The sequence below is a fragment of the Copadichromis virginalis genome, linkage group LG5 (assembly GCF_057382275.1).
Source record: "Copadichromis virginalis isolate Kocher_CV1m ecotype Utaka linkage group LG5, C_Virginalis_male_GT1.1, whole genome shotgun sequence".
NCBI lineage: Eukaryota > Metazoa > Chordata > Actinopteri > Cichliformes > Cichlidae > Copadichromis > Copadichromis virginalis.
Genome location: NC_140622.1, coordinates 34,446,239 through 34,467,127, shown reverse-complemented (window position 1 = coordinate 34,467,127; position 20,889 = coordinate 34,446,239). Strand labels below are relative to the sequence as shown.

Sequence of the window (20,889 nt, the reverse complement as noted above, 5' to 3'; positions counted from 1 at the left end):
GCTACATCCATTTTGTTAGATACAAGTTTATTTAAATTTCTTGCAATCACAAAATCCTACACACCAGAATAGGTTCAGTTGCTCTTATTTCTTTCAGTCAGTTTTCTAAACTTTTGGATTCAGTTTAAAAAAAAAAATCTTTATGTGTTACACATGGTCAGATGAACACAAGTTAAACCACATCATCTGATCTGTCTGCTATCAGTAACTTAACATGCACTTTATTCCACTAACAACATCTAAAAGAGCGTACTTTTTTTATTGTTCTTGCATTTTCAAGTATTAAGAAAATATTATTATCCAGCTTCTTATTCTCAGTCGTTTACGGATGGCTGATGTTGCTGGTTTTTCTCCAGCTGATGTCAGACGTTACTTCCTCAGGCCACGCTTGCTCCTGCCACCCTTTGAACTGAGAATAAATAAAAGTCAGCAGAGAATCATCACATCAGCGAGCACACAGGCTAGCTTTTTGGTGGTCATCTGTAGTGCTTGTTGAACCTTGTATTCACTCCCACTGGTCGTATATCTGTTTGTGAAAACCTGAATGCAAGGCTGAGTGGCTGCATTCCTTGTGAGCTGACCCTTGAATTGATCTTTAGAAATGTATTTCATTCTACTGATGCAAATAAGTCACTGCGGCTGCATTTGAAATTTAAATTATTTTAGGTAAATTTTCTGTCTTAGGGCTTACCTGTGTCTTTTCTAACATTTGAACTTCATGTCACTGACTTTTTACATCACATTTCTTTGTCTTGCTAAAATCTTGGGTTGCTTTTTCTGAAGTAACTCGAGTCAATATCCATTTGCACTGTTAAGCAGTAATTGCATTAAGATCAGTTTTGCAGCATTTCACTGAATCTGAATAGAGAGTGTAGCCCTGTGCACTTCAGGATTCATTCTTCTACCTTTATCAGCAGTTAAAACATCAATTGCAGCTAGTGACCTAGTTCCAGTAACAGGCATACACACTTGTGCCATAACTTTGCCTCCTCCGTGTTTAATAGACGATGCGATATACTTCAGAACAGAGCTTCTACTTACTTTTCCTCTCCATCATACTGGTAGAAGTTACTCCTGGTTTTATCTGTCTAAAGATTTTTTCCAGAACTGTTCAGACTCTTTTAGATGTTTTCTGGCCAAGCTAGGAACTCATACCTATTGTGTGGCTGCTGTTCCTGCTCTTGATTGTAATCAGTGGTTTGCACCTTAAATCCTTTTTATGGCCATTTATGACTGTCTCTTGAAAGTATATCTTGACAATTATACTACAACCTCTTAGAGAGTTTTCTTGACTGGGTCTGATGTTGAAAAATATTTTTTCTCTTAACCATGGAAATAATTCTGTCATCATGCTCTTTAGTTGTCTTGTGTGGTCATTGAGACTTTTTAGTGTTGGTGAGCTGGCCAGTGCATTCCTTCTTTTTAAGAACCAGATTGTTAATGAGGCCATTCCAAAGGGTTTTGATGCTGTCTCTCAGATTAATAATGGCCTCGCTCACTTGCATGAACATGTCTTTGGAACTAATTTTAAATAAAAAGTGAATAGATACTAAATGCAAATTTTACATTAGGAATAAACTCTTTTATATGTTTAAGATGTCAAGAAAAACAAGGGAAGAGGCCTTATCTAGCCATGAAACCATTTATCAGAAAATTACTTTTGAGCCTTTAGAAATGGGTGACTGTAGAAAAAGTCATTTTTGCAATGCAGTGCAATATTTTGTTAAATCTCAATGTACATAGATAAAATTGCAAAATTACTAAAAAAAAAAAAAGGTCAAAATACTTACAGACCCATGTCAAATGTTTGTGCCTGTGGCTTCCACAAACTTGATGCCACACTGGGTGCATTTCAGTAGCTTACAAGGGTTATGTTTTCATTATCATTTGAATTATTTTCAGAATATGGTGAGTTAAAATACTTTAGTGAAAGGTTTTTAGTGATTAAAATTTTTGAATAAAAAATAAACAGTGTGCGTATTTTTGTGCATATGATCTGAATATAGAATTACCATGACTCTACTCATTTGTGTTGGAGAACACACTACAAAAGCAGCCCTCAGATACTGGAGTGACTCAAAGCTTTTTAATAGCTGTATAATGGGATGTGCTAACCAATAACTGCCTACTATGTTTATCTGTTGTTGCTACACAAGTCCGTGTCCCCTGTACCTTTATAACCTATGGAGGTTTTTATAAATTCAGATTTATTTCAGTCTGATAAAGTTTTTCTCTTATTGACTCAGGTGTGTTCCTGCTTTGCATATTCTGAATGAAAACCAGTATTAGAACTTTTTAGTTTTTATTCAGCCCTTCACTATATTTATTGTAAAGCCTACATGGCGTCAGCTGGAAAAATATGCATGGTCTTAATTTGGGTGTGTATGTGTCCTTCAGACATGCCAGCATACACTTTTCCCAGTCCTGTTTCAGGAAATTTTAGCCCTACTATAGGGGTTGCCAAGACAAACGGTTACTTCTTCTACTGTTTCAAAAGAATGGAGATCATTGTTGTTAGAAAGCGGGGGGGGGGGGGGAGAAGGTGAAATGAGAGGAGGTGGAAACCTTTTATTGATAAGTTTCATTACTACTTTCTCCTCTTACTTTGCTGTAGTTCTACATTTCTACCCAGCTTTGCAGTCTTTAGTCCATGCTATATGTTAGAAAGCAAATAAAATCCTAATTTTTGTACATTACCTTTGCTACTCAATGTCAACAGAAACCACAGCAGAATAGACTTACATTTTCTGATGATCACTGACACGATTTCTCAGCACCGTGACCTGAGAAAACAGTAGTTTAACAGTTCATTGATATCTATACTGTGAAAAACCAACATGTTGACTTCTTAGCATTTGCTTTACTATATAAAAATCATCACATCTTCATAAAAACCGTGCAACTAGGAAAACATGAAAGAAAATCAAACTACAATTTTTTTTCAAGAGTAACTGTGGAGGTTAAATTTAAACCAGTCAGACATAACATTATGACCACCTAGCTGATGTTTTGCAGATCCCCCTTTTGCTGGCAAAACAGCCCTGAACCATGGAGGCATGGTATCTACTAGACCCTTGAAGGTGTGCTATGGTATCTGACACCAAGATGTTAAAAACAGATCCTTTAAGCCCTGTAAGCGGCAAGGCAGGGCCTCCATGGATTGTACTTGTTTATCCAGCAGGACCCAAGGATTCCAAGCAGGTATCACTGGTGTCTTGCTGCCAGTTGTAAAAGGAAACATGATCCATCCGACCAGGCCACATTCTTCCATTGCTCCGTGGTCCAGTTCTGATCCTCATGTGCCCATTTTTAGCACTTTCTGTCATGGTCCTGGGTCATGTGACCCAGTATTCTGAGGTTCTTGATGTTTTTGTTGTTATTTTCATTTATCTATTTACATTCTGTCATGCCTAGTTTACAGTTTTAGTTCATGATTTATCAAGCTCCCCATTTGTCTCATCCCTGTGTGAAGTTTTCTGTGTCAGATTGTCAGGTTAAGTCTTCGTGTGTTTATCTGTCATGTTTCATGTCCAAGTTTTCTTTGTTTGTCAAATTCGAGTCATGTCTGGGTCTTGTTATGTTTCCCGTTTTATTTTGAAAGAGCCTTGTGTTTTTTGTTCATTGTATTTAGTTTCACGCCCCCTGTCCTGTCATTGTGTTAATTGTTGTCAGTTGTTTTCCCCATGTGATTCCTCTTCCCTTGATCATTCCTTATGTGTACTTAGTCTGTGTGTTTCCGCTCAATCAGTGTCAGATCATCTGTTATCCTCATCTCATATTTTTGTAGTTTCCCTTATTGTGACACTGTGTTTCATACAGTGTTGCCAACTCCTCAGTAAGAAAAATCGCTATTGGCTGTCCTAAAAGTCGCTAGAAGTTGCTAAATGACGTCATCGCCTAATTTGCATATATGGTCATGCTAATCTAATTGTAACCTATGTTGTTGGAGAGAGAAATAACATCGTGGAAGAGACATAAAGTGAGTAAAAAACGTCCTAAATGCATTTAGAGTTTATTTAGAACTACAAATTAAATTTCTTTTAGCAATTATTGTTTTTTCTTAATGTCACAATTCCAACCCTGCTCCTTTACCCGGGCTTGGACCGGCAAGTGACCCGAAATAGGCACTCTGGTGGAGTTACTTTGTGTGTGTGTGTTTATAAGTAGTTTTAAACCTTGTGATCCACAAAACAGCATAAGAGTAAAAGAGTAAAAGAAGAACTGACTGCATTACAGCACCCGCTGCTTGTTCAGAGTAAAAGAGATACGCGCTTTCACGTCTTTTTTAAAAAAAAAGTCGCTAAGGGGTCTGAAAACTCGCTAAATATAGCGACAAAGTCGCTAAGTTGGCAACACTGGTTTCATAGCCCGCTTAGTTACTCTGTGTTTATAGTTTTTGTCATGCCATCAGCCGCAATAAAGGTTCGCTTTATTTTTGGAAACCTAGTTCTGTCTCCACCGTGTCTGCTCTTGGGTCTACCTCTTCTGCGCATCCCGCCGTTACACTTTCAGTGGTGCAAAGGCACCAGTAGGGGCAATAAGAATTACCATTAGCTTTGTTGGCAATTTGAGTTACAGTAAATCAAATCAAATCAAATCACTTTTATTGTCACATCACATGTGCAGGTACATTGGTACAGCACATGTGAGTGAAATTCTTGTGTGCGAGCTTCACAAGCAACAGAGTTGTGCAAAATACAATAATGTAAACAGTAGCACATCTGTTGGACCTCAACACAAGGGTCAGCCTTCTTTCCCTATGTGCATCAATGAGCCTTGGCCATCCATGCTACTGGTTCACCACTGTTCCTTGTTTGGACCACTTGCTCTGACCCAGTCATCTCCATCCATCTATTCACTAACGCTTATCAGCATCATGGGGCGAGGGCTAAAGCCTGTCTCAGCTACTAGAGGGCAGATATACCCCGGGAATCTCTTGCAGGGCTAACACAGAAAGACAGACAAGCATTAAAACATCTGGACTTCTTTAAGTTTATTGAAGACGTTTCACCTCTCATCTGAGAAGCTTCTTCAGTTCTAAGAGCAATTGGTGGAGAATCTCAAATTTTTAAGTCTTATTGGGAGTGTCCCAAAGAGGGTCGTGGACCCTCCTATTGTTCCTCTGCCTAATCCACGAGCCAAGCTGTGAAAACAGGTGTGGGTCACAATCACCAAAACCTTGGTTAGTTGAGTACTATATCCCTTCTATTTTGGATCTTTGGCTGAGTTCCACTCATTATATATAAGAAAACAGTTGTGACTCATTGCAATGGGTGTTCCCAGGCACCACACTTTCATGTTTTGTTTTCACCTTGGCCTGAATCTGTCCACTCAGAGGAAATCTTTGGCTGCAACAGCAAGAATCTGTTGACATTTTACCTCGTACTTCTGCTTTGTGCATTTTTGCTGAAGTTCAAATTTCTCGGCCTCTAGTTGGCGCAACCAGTCCCAAAGATCCTTAGCCTTTTCTCTGTAGAGAAAATGTTATGACAGTTTACTGTATAATGATCAGATAATGAATAAAGATAATTTTTATGTACATGACAGATATTTTGAATAAATCAAGAGAAAGTAAAGTGTTTTAGTAACAGTGTCCTTTTACCTGAGTTTGTCCTCTTTCAAATGATCAATATTTAATTCTTTGCGTCGATCATTCAGGATCTTTCTCTTCTTTTCTCTTTCTGTTGGTTTTTTTGTCCCACTCTGTGTTTGCTGGAAAGGAAACAAGCACAAGCGGAAATGCACTTTTACATGTACTTTATAGTAAGATGCTTTAATGGTAAACTAGATTGTTACCCTGTATCCAGTGAAAGTCAGGTTGGACAGAATCATCTTCTTCCTTGCATCGTCATGTGCTCTCTTCTTGGCTTCTTCTTCTTCTTTTCTGGCTTTCTCTTCCTGTTGAAATGATGTAGAGTACCTTTGATTTTTCACACTATTTTGACTGCTGGCAGTGTCTGAATTTGCACAAATTGAATACAATTCCTAGGTACAACTGTGGATTCTTAGACAACTTAAACATGTAGGAAATATCTGTTATGTTCTGAAAATGTTACTCTGTAGTAACTACACTTACTGCTAGTTTGTTCTGCCGTTCTCTTTCTCTCTCTGCTCTGATCTTCATCTCCTCTGCTCTCTCAGACCTGCGTTTCTCCTGATATTGAAACGGAAGGACATTTTTAGTTGAAACGTAACACAATCAAATGGTTGTTGAAACTATCAAAAGAAAAAAATAACATACAATACGCTGCGTGAGGCCAATAAGCTCTTCTTCCTCCTTCTTACGCTTCTCAAAGTGAGCTTCAATCAAAGTCTGGAGCTCAGTCAGGTCTTTTTCCATTCGTTTCCTTTGAATGTCCTGAAAACATCAAGCTCATATTTTATTTAAACAACAAAGGACTATAGTTTACGAGTGTTTGGATTATTTGTTCATTTTAGTTGGCCCTAAAATTAACTTACGTCAAAGTCCACTTTTTCTCCATCTGGGATCTTGGGAGCTGCCAAGCCAGGCACAAAATTTGGCCTAAGGAAAACAAGAATAAAAAATGTACCTAAGTATGTATTTTATTGGAAATTGTATTGTGTTTGACTTATAAAAATATTTTAAAACTTTTCTTACCTTTGCTTGGGCTTTGCATCATCTGTGTATCCACAATAAAAAAAATCAAAGCATTTAGTAAATTAAATTAAAGCACTGAGAAATATTAGAACACTTATCCTTTGACACACAGTAGTTCCTGTGTTTTGTAAATAACCCTTCCGTACCTCCTTCATTTTCCTCTGTGGCATCTTCTGAAAGATGATATGCAATGTCAATACTGATTAAAGAAACAAAAAGCTCACAGCTTAAAGCATAAAGCTATGAAAGTTGAAATCCTAATAATGAGACGCAACCTACACAAAATCTTCATGCAACAAAAACATTAGTCACTGTCACTTTAGTCACTAAGTGGCTGTCAGTGATGATGGCGTTGGAATGACCCTAAGGCTCGTAAAGCACTTAGTATATGAGTCCGTTAAGAGGAACGTCTCCCAAAGAGATGATAGATATAAAGGGCCATGCAGTCATACAAGCGTTTCTTGTCCAGTTTAGAACATGCTACTTTAGATTATCTTGAAAGACAACTTCATGTCTCTACTAGTCTCTGTCCATACAAAGAATGTTTATCTATCGATGCAACATTTTGAGTTAACACTTAAAATGTATAACTTTACTTACAAACTACTTGCGCTTATAAAATATACACCTAAAGAAAAGAAACATATTTTCTGTGGTTCAGGTGCATTCTCAACTATAAAACTTTAGTTTAGTGAAAATTGTAAAAAATAATAACATTTAATGTTTTTACACATTATTTTCCTTTTACCTGACTTTTGGAATTCCTTCTTTTCCATCATAGATGAAAAGTTTGTTATTTAGAGCCCATCTGGATAACCCCTCCAAGCTACATAACAGAAATGCTATAAGCTAGTTTGCAGACTTTTTTCCTTAGATGGAGCCCTTCTGTCAAGTCTAGGCTTGACACGACTTTGCAATAATGGTCCCATGGCTTTGTAATACCTTACCTGAAAATGTAAGAAGAAAATCTGATTATTTTAAATCACTTCATTTTTTAATAGAGTTAAAGTTCTTTTTATGATGCTGTCTTTTGTCTTATAGTTGTGTTATATTTTTATTTTTGCTTGACTTTATTATGTTAATATTAAAATTAAAATACTAGCTTTTTTGGATAGTGTTCCAGACAATACAAGTGGCTTTAGTCATAACACTCCTGTATTTAAAAATTCCTTTTAAACCAAAGACAAAAAGTATCAATAAAGTAGGGAAATCACTTTTTGGCTTTTTCGACCAGCTTCCCTGTTTTCAGAGTACTTTAAATTCTGCTTTTTTGTTTTGTTTTGTTTTTGGGGATTTTTTTCCCCCTATCCTCACCGCACGTCTGTAGGGAGAACCATTCCATCAAACATTTGTGGGCACAAATGGAAACTCAGCCTCCTGAAAAGAAGGTAAGTCAAACCAGCATTCGGGAGGTCCTCTAACAGGAATAAAACCGAACGTGTGTATTGTGCTCCTGCTGCTACCTTCCCCAAGGGCTTCTACTGAGAACATAGCCTGACCTACATTACTCACTAACAGCTACTGTTATCTCCATAGAGGGAGACAGGTGCTGCTTGGTTTCAGCCAATCTTCACATGGGCTTGGTTGGACAGCCCCACAAAGGAGACAGAAATAGAGGTATGATCCTTTGTCTCTGCAATGGTGACCCACTGCACCATTTGACTGGAAAGGACAGATCCACTGGGATGTTTATAAAAGGTGAACTATCTCACATCTCAGACCGAGAGGACTGACTCAGAGGACAAAGGTCAATCTGGCATAAAAGCTACAGAATAGCAGCCATCTCTAAAGTGGCGACAAGATGCCAAAAATACAGTGGGCTGTGCAGTGAAGCCAGCAGCTTAGCAGATGCACTGTGTTAAGTAATGATGAATGTTTAAATGGAAGAGTGGAAAGCAACAAAGTGGCAGACAAAAGAAAAAAAGCAAAATTTTGCATTGTTGTCATAGATATTGTTTGTATAAACAAACAATAATATATTCATCTCTTTCACAATGTAAAGAGCAAAGGTCAGCGAAAAGCAATGAACTTTGGCAAATTAAATATGGGTGAGGCATTTCTACTGTAGCTGGATTTATGTAATGCATGCAGACATGCAGCTGCATGAATCTGCAGCTTGTAAACTAGAGTGCAAACAGAAACAGTCAAAAACTTATCTAGCCCATGCATGGGTTAGGAGAACTGACAAAATGACTCACGTTGTCCTCTGAAAAAATAAAAAAACAGACCAAAATTTTATTTTGTTTCACTTTTTAATTCCATTTGCGCTGGCATAACTTTGCGAACGTCAATCTTGTTTCTACAGAAAATAATTCAGTACTTACTCGTATTCGGCATCCTCTGTGTCTGACATGTTTAGGATGCAGTTCCTGTAAATGCGAATATACATAGAAGCCAAGTTATTAACTTGGCTTCTACAGACTGAGAGAAACCCAAAATCTAACAAAAAAGTATAAAATAGTTACAGATTTTGTTAGATTGTTTAAAAAGACAGAACAGAAGCATGCAGACTTACCCAGCTCGTGCAATGTGGCTCAATGGAGAATTGTATACTGTGTCCTTCACTGTGGGCTATAAGCTTTTAAACCCAGTAGTGGATCACATGGCGGCAAGCTGCCCATGTCTACAATGGGTGGGCACATACCTGCAAACAGATGGCAGATAACATCTACTAGAATGGGAAAACATGTATTCTCTATGGACTTGCCTTGACTATTTTTACTCTGTAAAACCTCCGCCAAACAGCACAGGATTATTGCTCTCTGAAGGTTTCAGTTTCTCATGAGTTAGGTTACCTATAATACTTATAAAAATATTTCTGTCTGCACACAAATACATTCTTGCATGGCTCAAGCTCTTCTGATATTTGCTTTCACTTCCTATTAGGATTCTGAAGATGGGTATGACATTTCTACAAGGTTTGCCTGCAGTTTTGTTATACAGTGAAGTAACTGCATTTTTCCCACAGCAGAATACCAAAAACAATACTCACATAAAATTCACACCCTTTTTCAGACTCCAGCCTGTGTTTATTGTCTTTGATCATAAACTCTGCCCTCAGTCCTTACATGCAAAAACATGCTACCAACAACATCATTTATGACCGTGCCAAGTCTTTTGATACTCCCGGTGTTTTTGGTAATGTATTTAACCCCACAATCAGGAGATTAGTCTTGACAGCTGAAGCCAAAACTTTCTTTGCAAAGGTTATTCAATGGGAGTTCCTCCTCCACCGTAACTCTTTTCAGGTTGGCTGTGTTTTCTCACATGTCAGTCACGTCTTGTCAAAAGTACAGTCAGTTACATTTTTTGCAAATATTCTATTCATCTATATGTATCATTATTTATTAATAACTTCACATAGTTTACTTGTCAAAAAAAAGTACTATGAGCTTATATAGGACCACTGAAAAAGAACATTGCTCTTTACAGGAAATTGTAAAAACTATTCCTTTACAGCACCGAGTGAACCTCTTGACATGTTTCTAATATGAAACTGATGCCCGATGAATTATGGCATTTTATCATAATTTTCTTTTTCTTTCTTTATTGCTTTTTTATGTGAACTATTTACACAGAGTGACATCATAGATCAGATAATTTTATATTTATGTTTTACTTTTTTTGTATTTTTGTGTGCATGCACATTATTGTGTTTGTGTTACTCATTCACAGAGTCAGAATCAGTTTAGTCGAGGAATTTACTGTCAATGTGATTTCCTAACAGGCTCAATGATGTAACCCTGTGTACCCATAAGCACTGTGTGGACCAGGGTAAATAACATGCTGTCTTGTTTCAGTCTCATTTGAGATGAACGTTTGTTAAGGATTTGTCCACTAAAAAAATAAGCATACAAAAAAAAGCTGGTCACATTTTCACATTTTGTACGTGTCATATCATTATTTTGATTTTCTTTGATTCAAAAACTATTTTGCCATACGCATAAAGAACGAGGCTAAAGCTCACAAATATAAAGGTGGATGTTGACCTTTTTTTTTTATCATTCATTTTTCTTTTTTGAAAGTTTTCTTTTTACAAAGTAAAGGCATCTATTCCTCTGCTTTCCATGTAATACAACCGTGATGCAAACCACAGGTTACAACACTATCATGTTAATAAAGATATGTTCTGTGGAGAGATCTCTAACATTGTTATAGTACATAGGTTCTCAACCACCCCCAAATTTCATCAGAGCACCCCTAAAAATAGCTATATTAATAGCACTAATAATAGCATATTTTAGAATTATTTTCTGGAATTATCTTCAGTGTTATATTTTCCAAACGTGTATGTTTACATCAGGTTGAAAACAAGTTTTATGTCCAGTGTTGTTGATGTCATGATGTTATAGTGCACTCACACAGAGACGTTGTTGCTTTGTCATTAATAGACTAAGTAAGACGTTTGTTCCTGTGGCAGAAAGAAGATGTTCAAACTGTAAAGTTCAAACTGTTCTGATAATGCAGGGACAACGCTGTGACTTGTGAAGTGTCTGTGTAACCGGTGTGTTCCTGCGTTATGTCTGACAATGAAAGGTAAAAGAAACAAAGACCTCCAAGTCATTAACTTGCCCACCCCAGCCCCTGCAACCAAATGGAAACAGTAGGGAAGAGGGTTATTCAAGTCACCACAACTTCCAAGCTAGCAAGAATTATCTGTTCATGCTATTAACTGTGTCTATAACACATATGTGGCACACACGTACCACACATTTACAGTATCTACCAAAGAGAGGCACAATGATGGCAATATCTGAACTAAAAACACAATCAGAAACATCAGGGTGGCTAAATATACAGTATATGTGTGTTGTACAATATTGGGAAAGAAATGACACCAATTTCTCCCACAGGGGAATTGTAGAAAAGGGGAAAGGCCAAAGGGGTACCGCGTATTTATAGGGTTGCACCAAAGAAGAAGAAGAAGGATGAGAAATGAGAGAAAACTGGAAGATTAGATTGTAATCTGTGATTATTCACTCTGAATCCTTCCTAGACACTACAATCGCTCATCCAGCGTTGTAATGTGTATCCAACTGAACTGAGGTTTGGGAATGTGAAAAGGGTTACAGTTTTTTTTAATTGGTTTGGTACTATTTTCACAACTAAAGTGTGCATTTTCAAATCTCTCAGTACAAAACTCACATTTGATCACATTTGTAACACCACTAGTCATTCTTTCAAATCTGATGTCATGAGTTCATTGTATTTGCACAAATTTTCATTCCACTTAATCATTGTTGCAGAACATATGATCATTGTGATATATTCTGAGAACATTTGCTTTACTCACCCAAACAAAACAGTAAGATCTTTTTTCAACGTAGTACTTTTACCAATCATTTCATTCAGGAGCAAATAATACAAGGTAAGCGTTTCAAATTGTCCTTGGTGATGAATGAGTGTAACTGAACTGTAAAACTTTACACAGCAAATATTACACTTATGTTCAGGCATAACCAAAAAAAAAAAACAACAACACATACATATATATATAATATATACATATATATATATATATAATATATACATATATACACACACATATACACATATACACACACGAAAAAGGGAGAAAAAACAACAAGTCATTTACATAAGCACAATATATTTTTTATTTTATTTTTATCACTTTTACACAATTAATCAAGCCGGTTATTAACATTGGGCCATCATCAACATCACAATGCATGTCTTCGTTGTTCAGGCACCGTGGGAAAAATCTCCTGGCATGACGAATCCAGGCTTGACATTGCTCAGCAGTTATATCACCACAAGCTTCACACATGGCTTGAAGAAGGGAGACATGCTCATGGGGATGGCGATCATACACCTTCCACCTCCATGTAGAGAAGAATTCCTCAATTGGGTTGAGGAAAGGGGAATATGGTGGAAGATAGAGTGTCATGAAGCGAGGATGTGTTTGAAACCATTCCTGAACCAGCTGTGCATGGTGGAAGCTGACATTGTCCCACACAACAACATAGACAATGTCTTCTCCCTGACAGGCCTGCTCCAGTTCATTTTTAAAAAAAAAACTATCAGGTGTTCAGTGTTGTATGACCCTAGAACTGGTCTACAGCCTACCACACCATCTTCAGATATAGCTGCACCCATTGAGATGTTTCCTCCACGTTGTCCAGGGACTTGGATGGTAGCCCTTTGTCCAATAAGGTTACGTCCTCTGCGTCTAGTTTTTGCCAGATTGAAACCGGCCTCATCAACAAAAATATACTTGTGATGATTCACAGCAGTGTCCAGCTCCATCACCCTCTAAAATGATAATTTAGTTAGTTTTTTTTACAAATAATAGTTGTCAGTACTGTTACAGTAATTGCATGCCAGTTTAGTGTTGTACCTGAATATATTCTGAACACAGTTGTTTCACCCAGACATTGTTCCTCTCAAAAGGAACCAAGTAAATTTGTTTCATGGAAACCTGGTGCTTCTTCAAAAGCCGGGTAATCGTTGGAAGGCTAATTGATGGCACATTGGCAAAGGTGTCATTGTTGTTCTCAATAGCCTGTTTGATTTCAGACAGCCGTATGTCATTCCTTGCCCTGACCATTTCCACCACAGCCAACTCCTGCTGGTCAGTCAAAACACGTGGGCGACCACCACCAGGTTGTCTCCTGTTAATTCTGAGGACAATCATATACTGTCAATATTGAAGTATTACAAATTACATTACTGTAAACTGACAATTACATGTTGTTCATCTATACAATAGAGTACTATATTTTAGAAGTGAAGTTGCTATAGCAGACATACCAGTTTTCTTGGCGAAACGTTCTGATGATAGAGCTGAAAGTTGACCTTTGTAAATTAGGCTGTACCAACCTGGCAGCCTCAGCCATGGTAAAGCCTCTGTTAACCACATGGTCAACAATGATGGCCCGGACTTCATTAGAGATGATGGTGCGTTGTCTTCTGCCTACATTTCTCTGAAGACCACCTCTCTGTCGAGGAGCACCACCACCTCTTGCTCTTGCAGCAATGTGTAACTTACAAATGACCAGACAACAATCAGTCAAGTTGAAAATCCATGGACATAATGAAGGATTCATTGATTAAACATTAAGATCAGTTGAATTAAATGATAGACAAATGTATTAAACTGAATAATAAGAGGTGCAAATCAAAAATTTGATAGTGATAACATTATGAAAGGCAGTAACTGTGAACAAAACATTTATTTAGATGAAACACTTATTTTGTGTAGTGAAAAGGATATTTTGTCATTATGTGTATTATACTGACACAATTGGAAATATGCTGAAATGTTTGAAAAACGTGCACTTTTGATGATCTGTTGTGACATAAGTACTAAGAGTTTTGAAAATGTACCAATTGCTTGTGAAAACTGCGCCAAACCAATAAAAAAAAACTGTAATTGCATATGCAAACAGCATATGCCATTAATATTAATTGCAAGGCACTGCTGTCATTCTGATCGAGAGCTGAGCCCCTCTACGTTTGAACCTAGAATCGCCTCTGTATAGTATGTAAAACAGATGTTCGTAAGCCATGTTAGGCTTTATTCGTTTTTGAAATCAAACTTGTTTTTCCTCCTTTTAGACGTCATATTACTTTCTAAATATTTGTTTAGCGGAATGGATCAAAAGCCGTCAAGTCACACCTTCTCTTCTTGACTTTATTGCTGAAAAACCCCGCCTTTCTGGCACCTGAGTCGACGATTAAAACAACACAGATAAGCCTTTAGGTTTATTCCTCGTAATTCCACTTATAAAATTCCCTTTAATTCCACGACACACAGACTCTTAACTCCAGCACGTTTTGTTTTTCTTACTGTACCACCGGCTATCACTGCAACTTTCACTTAATTGATAGCTTTTTCATCTGAACGTTTACTCGATGCATTCATTACCGAACCCACAATTATTCTCGTTGTTTGAAGTGAAGTCATAAGCAAATACTGCCACCGTGTGGTAAAACCAACATTTGCTGATATGGACCAGAGCACCAGTTTGCAATCTTTAGGAATTATTTTGAGCATCCTTGGTCATCAGTAACTAATGGGGGGCAATTTAGCAAAATACCAAACTTCCCCCCTTATTAGATCCAATCCAACAGCAGAAACTACCGTTTATTATGTTTCTTTATATGTCGGAAATATAAAGAAAGAAAAGTGACTGTCACACACTGGTCACCACTCAGTGCACCAGCTCACATGAAAATGATGGTTAAGAGGTTACAGGTGAAAGGTTCCGTGCACAGGTTGGGTCAACAACAACTTCAGCTGTTTTAAGTAGGCCTATTACCTGAGGGTTACAACCCACATGAACCCCCCTTTTCTTTTCCTGATGCATGCAGGGGAAAACAATTTTCTCTGCTTTTCATTTTGGAAACATATTCCTTCTTTCTGAGAGAAGTGAGACTGAAAGGAGACTATATTCTTCTGACTTGTGAAAACTTGCTTGGTGGGCATTTTAGTTAGAAGTTGTCCAAGACTAAACGGAAATTTGCAATACCGTGAAAAAGGTATTTCGTCTGTGAAGGTTCTCAGTCATCCACGTCGTCATATATTTCACATCGAGTCGATAAACATATTTTCAGAGATGGGTGTGGTCCCAGAACTTACAAGCACACTTGGCTAGTGTCGGCAAATGACAACGTGGTGTCTAGTCTATTGACCTATGCAGGGACATGTGCAAAATTCACTGCTCAATAAACGGCGGTGGTTTTCTTTTTTTCTTCTTTTTTTTGGCTACACGGAGCATGCGCAGGCTGCAATGACGCGGTCTATTTAAACTACTGGTCCCCAGCCCAGTGTTTAGCTCCAGTACCAGGTTCGTGTGGCGTTTTCATCGTCCACAAAAAGTCCAGTCATGTTGGACAGATGCGTTTTTAAGACAGTGGTGTTTTTCCATTGCTTCTGTGATTCTTCTCTGTTTCTCATCCTCGAGTGAGCTAAAACTGGAGTTTCCTGTCCTGGAGTCTTCATGGCAGACTGATTCTTCCCGCAGGGTTTTAGTCTTTGCTGGTTCACTTACCAAACTTACAGTAAGTATGTGCACTTTGTATGCTTCCTTAGCCTGCAAATTTCCAGTTGCTGTACTGTTGAGCACGTTTATCTCTTGGCAGGTAATTTTGTTTCGCGTGTGCAGCTGTACAGAACTGAATCTGTGTGCTTTTGAAGTAAAGTTTCATTTAAGCTATTTTATTACAAAGGATATGCTTCTGTGTCTTACACAAATAAACAAGAAACAGAGAAATCACTGAACACTTCTTCGAAACAAGATGACTCAGGGACGATGAGAATAGAGATGCTGTTTATTTCAGTGTTGAGGAAAGATACTGAGTATTTAAACGACTTGAATATGTGAAGTCACCAAGGTATGCAAGTGATGGTGATTAGATGAAAGCCAGCTGTTTGTTAGCCAGCTGTTTGTTAGCCAGCTGTTTTACTGGTTTTGGCCTTTTGCAGCATCAAACATTTTCTTGCGGCCCTCCATGCCTGACATGGCCTCCACATTCTTCCTCCAGTCACTCACCTCCACTGTCTTCTCCTGCAGCACACACAGAATACATATGAGAGATATGATTTTTCACAGTTTGCCACTCATACTTGGCGAGAACATCAGCAGAAGACCTGATGTGCACATCTTGTGCACAAGGGGAGTAAATGATTATCTGTATTAATTTCTTTTTTTTGCCCAAAGCATCTCCTGTCAGTAGCTGTGTCTGTATATTTTACTTTTCTTTCTCATGACTTCACCTTTTCTGTGTCCTCCTTTTTGACGGATTTTAGGTTAGCTCGCAGATCCAAAGAGACCTTGTGTTTAGAGCCCAGTAGGGAGCGCAGGATGGCATCAGCAGAGACCCTCACCCTTCTCAGGTTAGGTCTCTTGAACTTCCCTCGCAAGTCCAATACCTTGATGTTCAGGTCTTTGATCTAGAGGTGATAATTTGACATAAACCCCTTACCTTTTATCTGAAGCCAAAATAAGATATTATAAAGTGACATACAGATATATATGTATCTATTTGATGTTGATATATACATTTATTTTAGTTTTTTTTTTTTTTTTTTTTTAGTTTTGCTACAGTTGTGTTTTTTACCTCTCTGGTGTTATGCAAGACCTTGGCTTCAATATCATAGCGCTCCTCGTCCACCACATCTATTCTGGTATGCAGCTCCTCACATAATATCTGCAAAGTTAGATCATTTCCCCGTAATGTCCTGAGATGAATAGCTGAGTTCTTGACAGTGTAATTTCTGTAACCACACGTAACTTTAGTCTGTGGGTGGCAACAAAATGATGATGAATGTTAAATGGTACCCGTAGCTCTGCTAAGGAGAGGCCACCGGTCCGTATTGGAGGAGCTTTTTCCTCCAGAAACTTTGCCTTTTGCTCGTCTTTTTCTACAATCTCCTGCTCCAGTTCCTCCTTGGCCTTGGCTACCATCAAGCTCTGAAACACGATACACCAAGTAAATGTAATTATTTGATCGATCCTTCTGAGTGAGATATTATTGTGTGCCAAATGCTGCAGATTACTCACCTTCAGCATGAGCTTGCGAGAGGCTGAGATTTTAGATTTCCTCTGCAAAAAGCACAGTTTCTTTAATCATATTGTGGCATTTTATTAGTCTACAGTAATGCTGATTGAAGTGGCTGTTTTTGAAGCATTAATAAGTGTAAATATATTTAGTTCAGTCTTACCTCTGGTCTGTTGGTTGAAACAGAAGGCCAACATTAGTGCTTTATTATTGATGACAGGAAATTCAATTCATTGTAATTCTTGACTGCTCCTGCCATGTTTAAATTATATTTCTACGGAAATTCTATTTACTGTTTGTAAATGATCCTCTCAATCGGCAATTAAAATAATAATAGAAACTCAATATACTTACGCTTTCTCAGGCATCTTGACTATTCAATTCCCCCTGGAAGACAAAAATAAAACCTTTTGTTTTTGAAGTGCTTGACAGTGGGAACCACTGAAAGACACAATGGGTGAGTCAATGGTATAGTGTTAAAAGACTTACCGGTAAAGTATACATTAGAGATATCCCAAGGCCTGTTATACCAGATTCTTTACGACAAGTGAGGTCGGTTATTCATGAAATTGATAACGGATGACAAAACTTTACTTTATCTAGCAATGTTTTTTTTATTTTATTAAATTTATCAGACATTGTTACTTTGTGCTCATTGAGCCTCCTGGATAAAATCATCTAGTTGCCTCTCAGTGCTGATAACAATGAAAGGGAAGTGATGGCAGACATGGAAAAGCATGCCAGGCCCTCGACATGGCAGCCACTCCTGATAGCATTTATTTTCCACTTTCCCCCTCACTGCTTTGTAGCATCAAGACACAAATATAGACTGGCTCTATAAATCTTAGAACACCCCAGACTTAAACTGCATGACTGATGTTCACCAAGTTATATGACACATATATTCTTTTTTCTCCATCGATGGTGTAACATATTGTGTTACAGTACTTTGTTGTTTTAATTTATAGCCATGCAGATATTTAGCTTATAGCCACATTAGACAAAACAAGCAGACACCCTTCATAATTTATTGTCTTGAAGTAAGCAGTTTGGCCTTTTCTTGCTTAAGGGAGTGAACTGAATCTAGTTGCGGATTACAGGTTTCTATTGAGCTACTGAACAGTGTTAGCAGATCAACAACTGGGAGTGCTTTGTTGTAATGCTTTAAAAAGAGCAATACATTTCCTGCTATTCAGGTTATTTACTGTTTGACATATTTGTTATTTTTATGGTTTATGAAAAACAATTTTAAATTCTTGCACAAGAAAAGAACTATCATGATTTGCTTTTCTTCCTGTAGGTAATTGAACTTTAAATCTTTGAATGTCAGACTACTGATCAAACTCAACCAAAAAAAGGAGTTGTCACCTTCGGTTCAGGTAACCTGTAATACATGTCGTTTTGTTTTTTGTTTTTGTTTTTTTAAATTATTATTACTTTTTGCTATTTGCTGAAATAGACCAAAGTATTATCTGGAAAAAAAATATTATTTGATCTTTTCTTAAATACCAGCAGTTTATATATTGGTAATAAAATTATATATTGAAAATTAATATATTACAAAGGGAACAGGGAAAACTACACTGGCTAGTATTCTGTGTAGCAGGAAGACTATGCCATTACCTTTCTTTGCTGATGTTGTGGATGCAGACAAAGACGAAGTGATGGAGAGAAGAACAGTGAAACATTTATCTCCAGCTCCCTTTTGGCCCTCCTCTCTATCACAATAAGACTTAAATAGAAAAACACACACACACCATAAGAGGGGGTGGTCTCAAGATAATCGTGCCTGTGCTGCTTGTGTTGTGTTGACAGATCACCGCTTTTCTATTCTTCATAATAATATGTGTGAACTTTAATGTGTGGCAAAGTGGCATAAACAACATCATTCTGAATACATTTTTCATCTTTAGTCTGTTTTTACAAAAGTAAATTATTTAAAATTCTAGGCGGGATCAGTTATTGTTTTCTTCTGACATTTGGTCAGAGTTTTGTGTATACCTCCTCATCACCTCAGTTAAATCAACTATAAACCAGCCTACAGTCTGTCTTGTTAGTACAGATGATTTTCTGAGGTTTTCTGTGGCTGTTGAAAGAGATACTGGAGACTTGCCATGTCCCCTTTGAGACTGAAGGGCCCCATTGGTCTGATTAGGGTAATGGCTGCAGACAACATTAAGCCCTTGGTTTTAAGACAGGAATGCAGTTTCCAGTGTTCATTTGGCCACGGCCTCACAACTAAACATAGACAAATTGCAACACCGTGTGATGCTGCCACTCTTTGATACTGGGTCTCGGTCTGCAATTGTGTGCATGCTTTGCATTTGGGGGTTTGTGTGCTCCAAGCAAAATAAAAACACAGATGAATATGGCTGTCTTTGTGAACACACATTTGTGTGCTCAGTTCACACTCACAAGGACAGTAAGTCCTTAAAGTAATCCATGAAATTATTTGTGTCTGGGCGATGTTTGTGTTACCGACATACTCTCCACTTAGTACAACAAACATGAAAGTCCAGTTTGAAAGTCAGTCATGTACATAATAGCCTAACAAAGTCCTAATTTGATACAGCAGCTTTGATCTAGAGTTCACACAGAGAGCCGGATATAACCATCCACAGAGCCTAAAACATGTGGCTGTAAATTTGCTAAAGCCTAGATCTGCTGGATAACGGGCACCACCTGTTGGTCGCATGTGACCAGAAGTGGGGCACTATATTGTTTCCATATATGCTGTCAATATCAGAAACTGCAGCAGCCAGAAAGGATAGAGGGTGGTTGCCATGAGTTTGCAGTATAGTCAGTCAAATGGCTACGCGCCTGTCCAGTGGACATCCTGACTGCTGGAACACAAACAGTTATTTGACAAAGTAACTATGTTGAAGCTCTGTCAAGTATGGGACACAAACAGTCATCTTTAATCAGAAGACTCTTAAATTGATGGTTGTATTTGTTTGATGTGTTGCTTTTATAAAGGGGCAGATCAAAAGGCAAGACTGGGACTTGGGACAGCCCAGGCCTGTCACCCAGTGATGACTGAAAGCTGGGAAAACATTTAGTTTTTCAAAACTATAGCAAGAGTACAATGTGTTTGTACTCTTTCAGTTATAATTCAAGCTGTGTCTTATTATTATTTATTTATTATTTTTGAAGCAAGGATGTGAAATGGACTATGCAGGAAATAATCTTTTGCTCTCACTAAGTCAGGACTCAATCCCTGCATCTGATTTGAGTTGCCCTCCTAGCTCATGGCAGCTGATTCTGATTCCACAGCATATATGGCAGAATCGGCAGTCCTGTGAGTGTTTGTAGCACAGTTTCCAGGAAGCAGGAAGGATAAATACAGATGAAAAGGGATTATGTGGTGTACATTGCACTAGTCTCTGGGTGTTTTCTGGGTTTTGTTTTTGTTTGTTTTTGTTTGTTTTTTTTCTAAGACAAAAAACTTTAAAATGTCAACCGAATGATTCAGGTTTTATTACTGTGTATGTGGATAAACTGCCAGTACTTGTTCTGTAAAGTCTGATATGACATAGAACTGAGTGCCCTGTCACTGAGTGGTCACATGATGGCATATTCCCTTCTTTGCTCTTGGATTTTTAATGTGATATGGTAGTGTATAACAAGTACACCAACATTACGTCAATATATGGAGAAATTTAAAGACAGACCTATTGATAATTGAAAAATGCATCTTATTGTGATGGAGTGCTACTCTGTTGCTTTCTACAGAAACTGGCTTAAGG

General features: G+C 37.8%; 2 protein-coding genes across 2 annotated transcripts; both read right to left on the bottom strand.

The window, feature by feature from the left end:
- Positions 1 to 16: 16 nt before the first annotated feature.
- Positions 17 to 6,813, bottom strand: LOC146710174 (troponin T, cardiac muscle isoforms-like). Its single transcript, XM_085457489.1, has 10 exons — positions 6,766 to 6,813; positions 6,620 to 6,641; positions 6,460 to 6,523; positions 6,242 to 6,358; positions 6,077 to 6,154; positions 5,797 to 5,898; positions 5,603 to 5,712; positions 5,380 to 5,470; positions 2,743 to 2,783; positions 17 to 409 (listed from the first exon to the last, which is right to left on the bottom strand). The coding sequence occupies exons 4-10, from the start codon at positions 6,338 to 6,340 to the stop codon at positions 370 to 372; spliced, it is 561 nt and encodes a 186-aa protein (XP_085313615.1). The 5' UTR covers positions 6,341 to 6,358; positions 6,460 to 6,523; positions 6,620 to 6,641; positions 6,766 to 6,813; the 3' UTR covers positions 17 to 369.
- A 9,088-nt stretch (positions 6,814 to 15,901) lies between these two features.
- Positions 15,902 to 17,401, bottom strand: tnni1b (troponin I type 1b (skeletal, slow)). Its single transcript, XM_085458100.1, has 5 exons — positions 17,146 to 17,401; positions 16,924 to 17,055; positions 16,703 to 16,792; positions 16,359 to 16,535; positions 15,902 to 16,149 (listed from the first exon to the last, which is right to left on the bottom strand). Exons 1-5 carry the CDS (start codon positions 17,152 to 17,154, stop codon positions 16,045 to 16,047), a joined length of 513 nt encoding a protein of 170 aa, XP_085314226.1. The 5' UTR covers positions 17,155 to 17,401; the 3' UTR covers positions 15,902 to 16,044.
- Between the last annotated feature and the right edge of the window lie 3,488 nt (positions 17,402 to 20,889).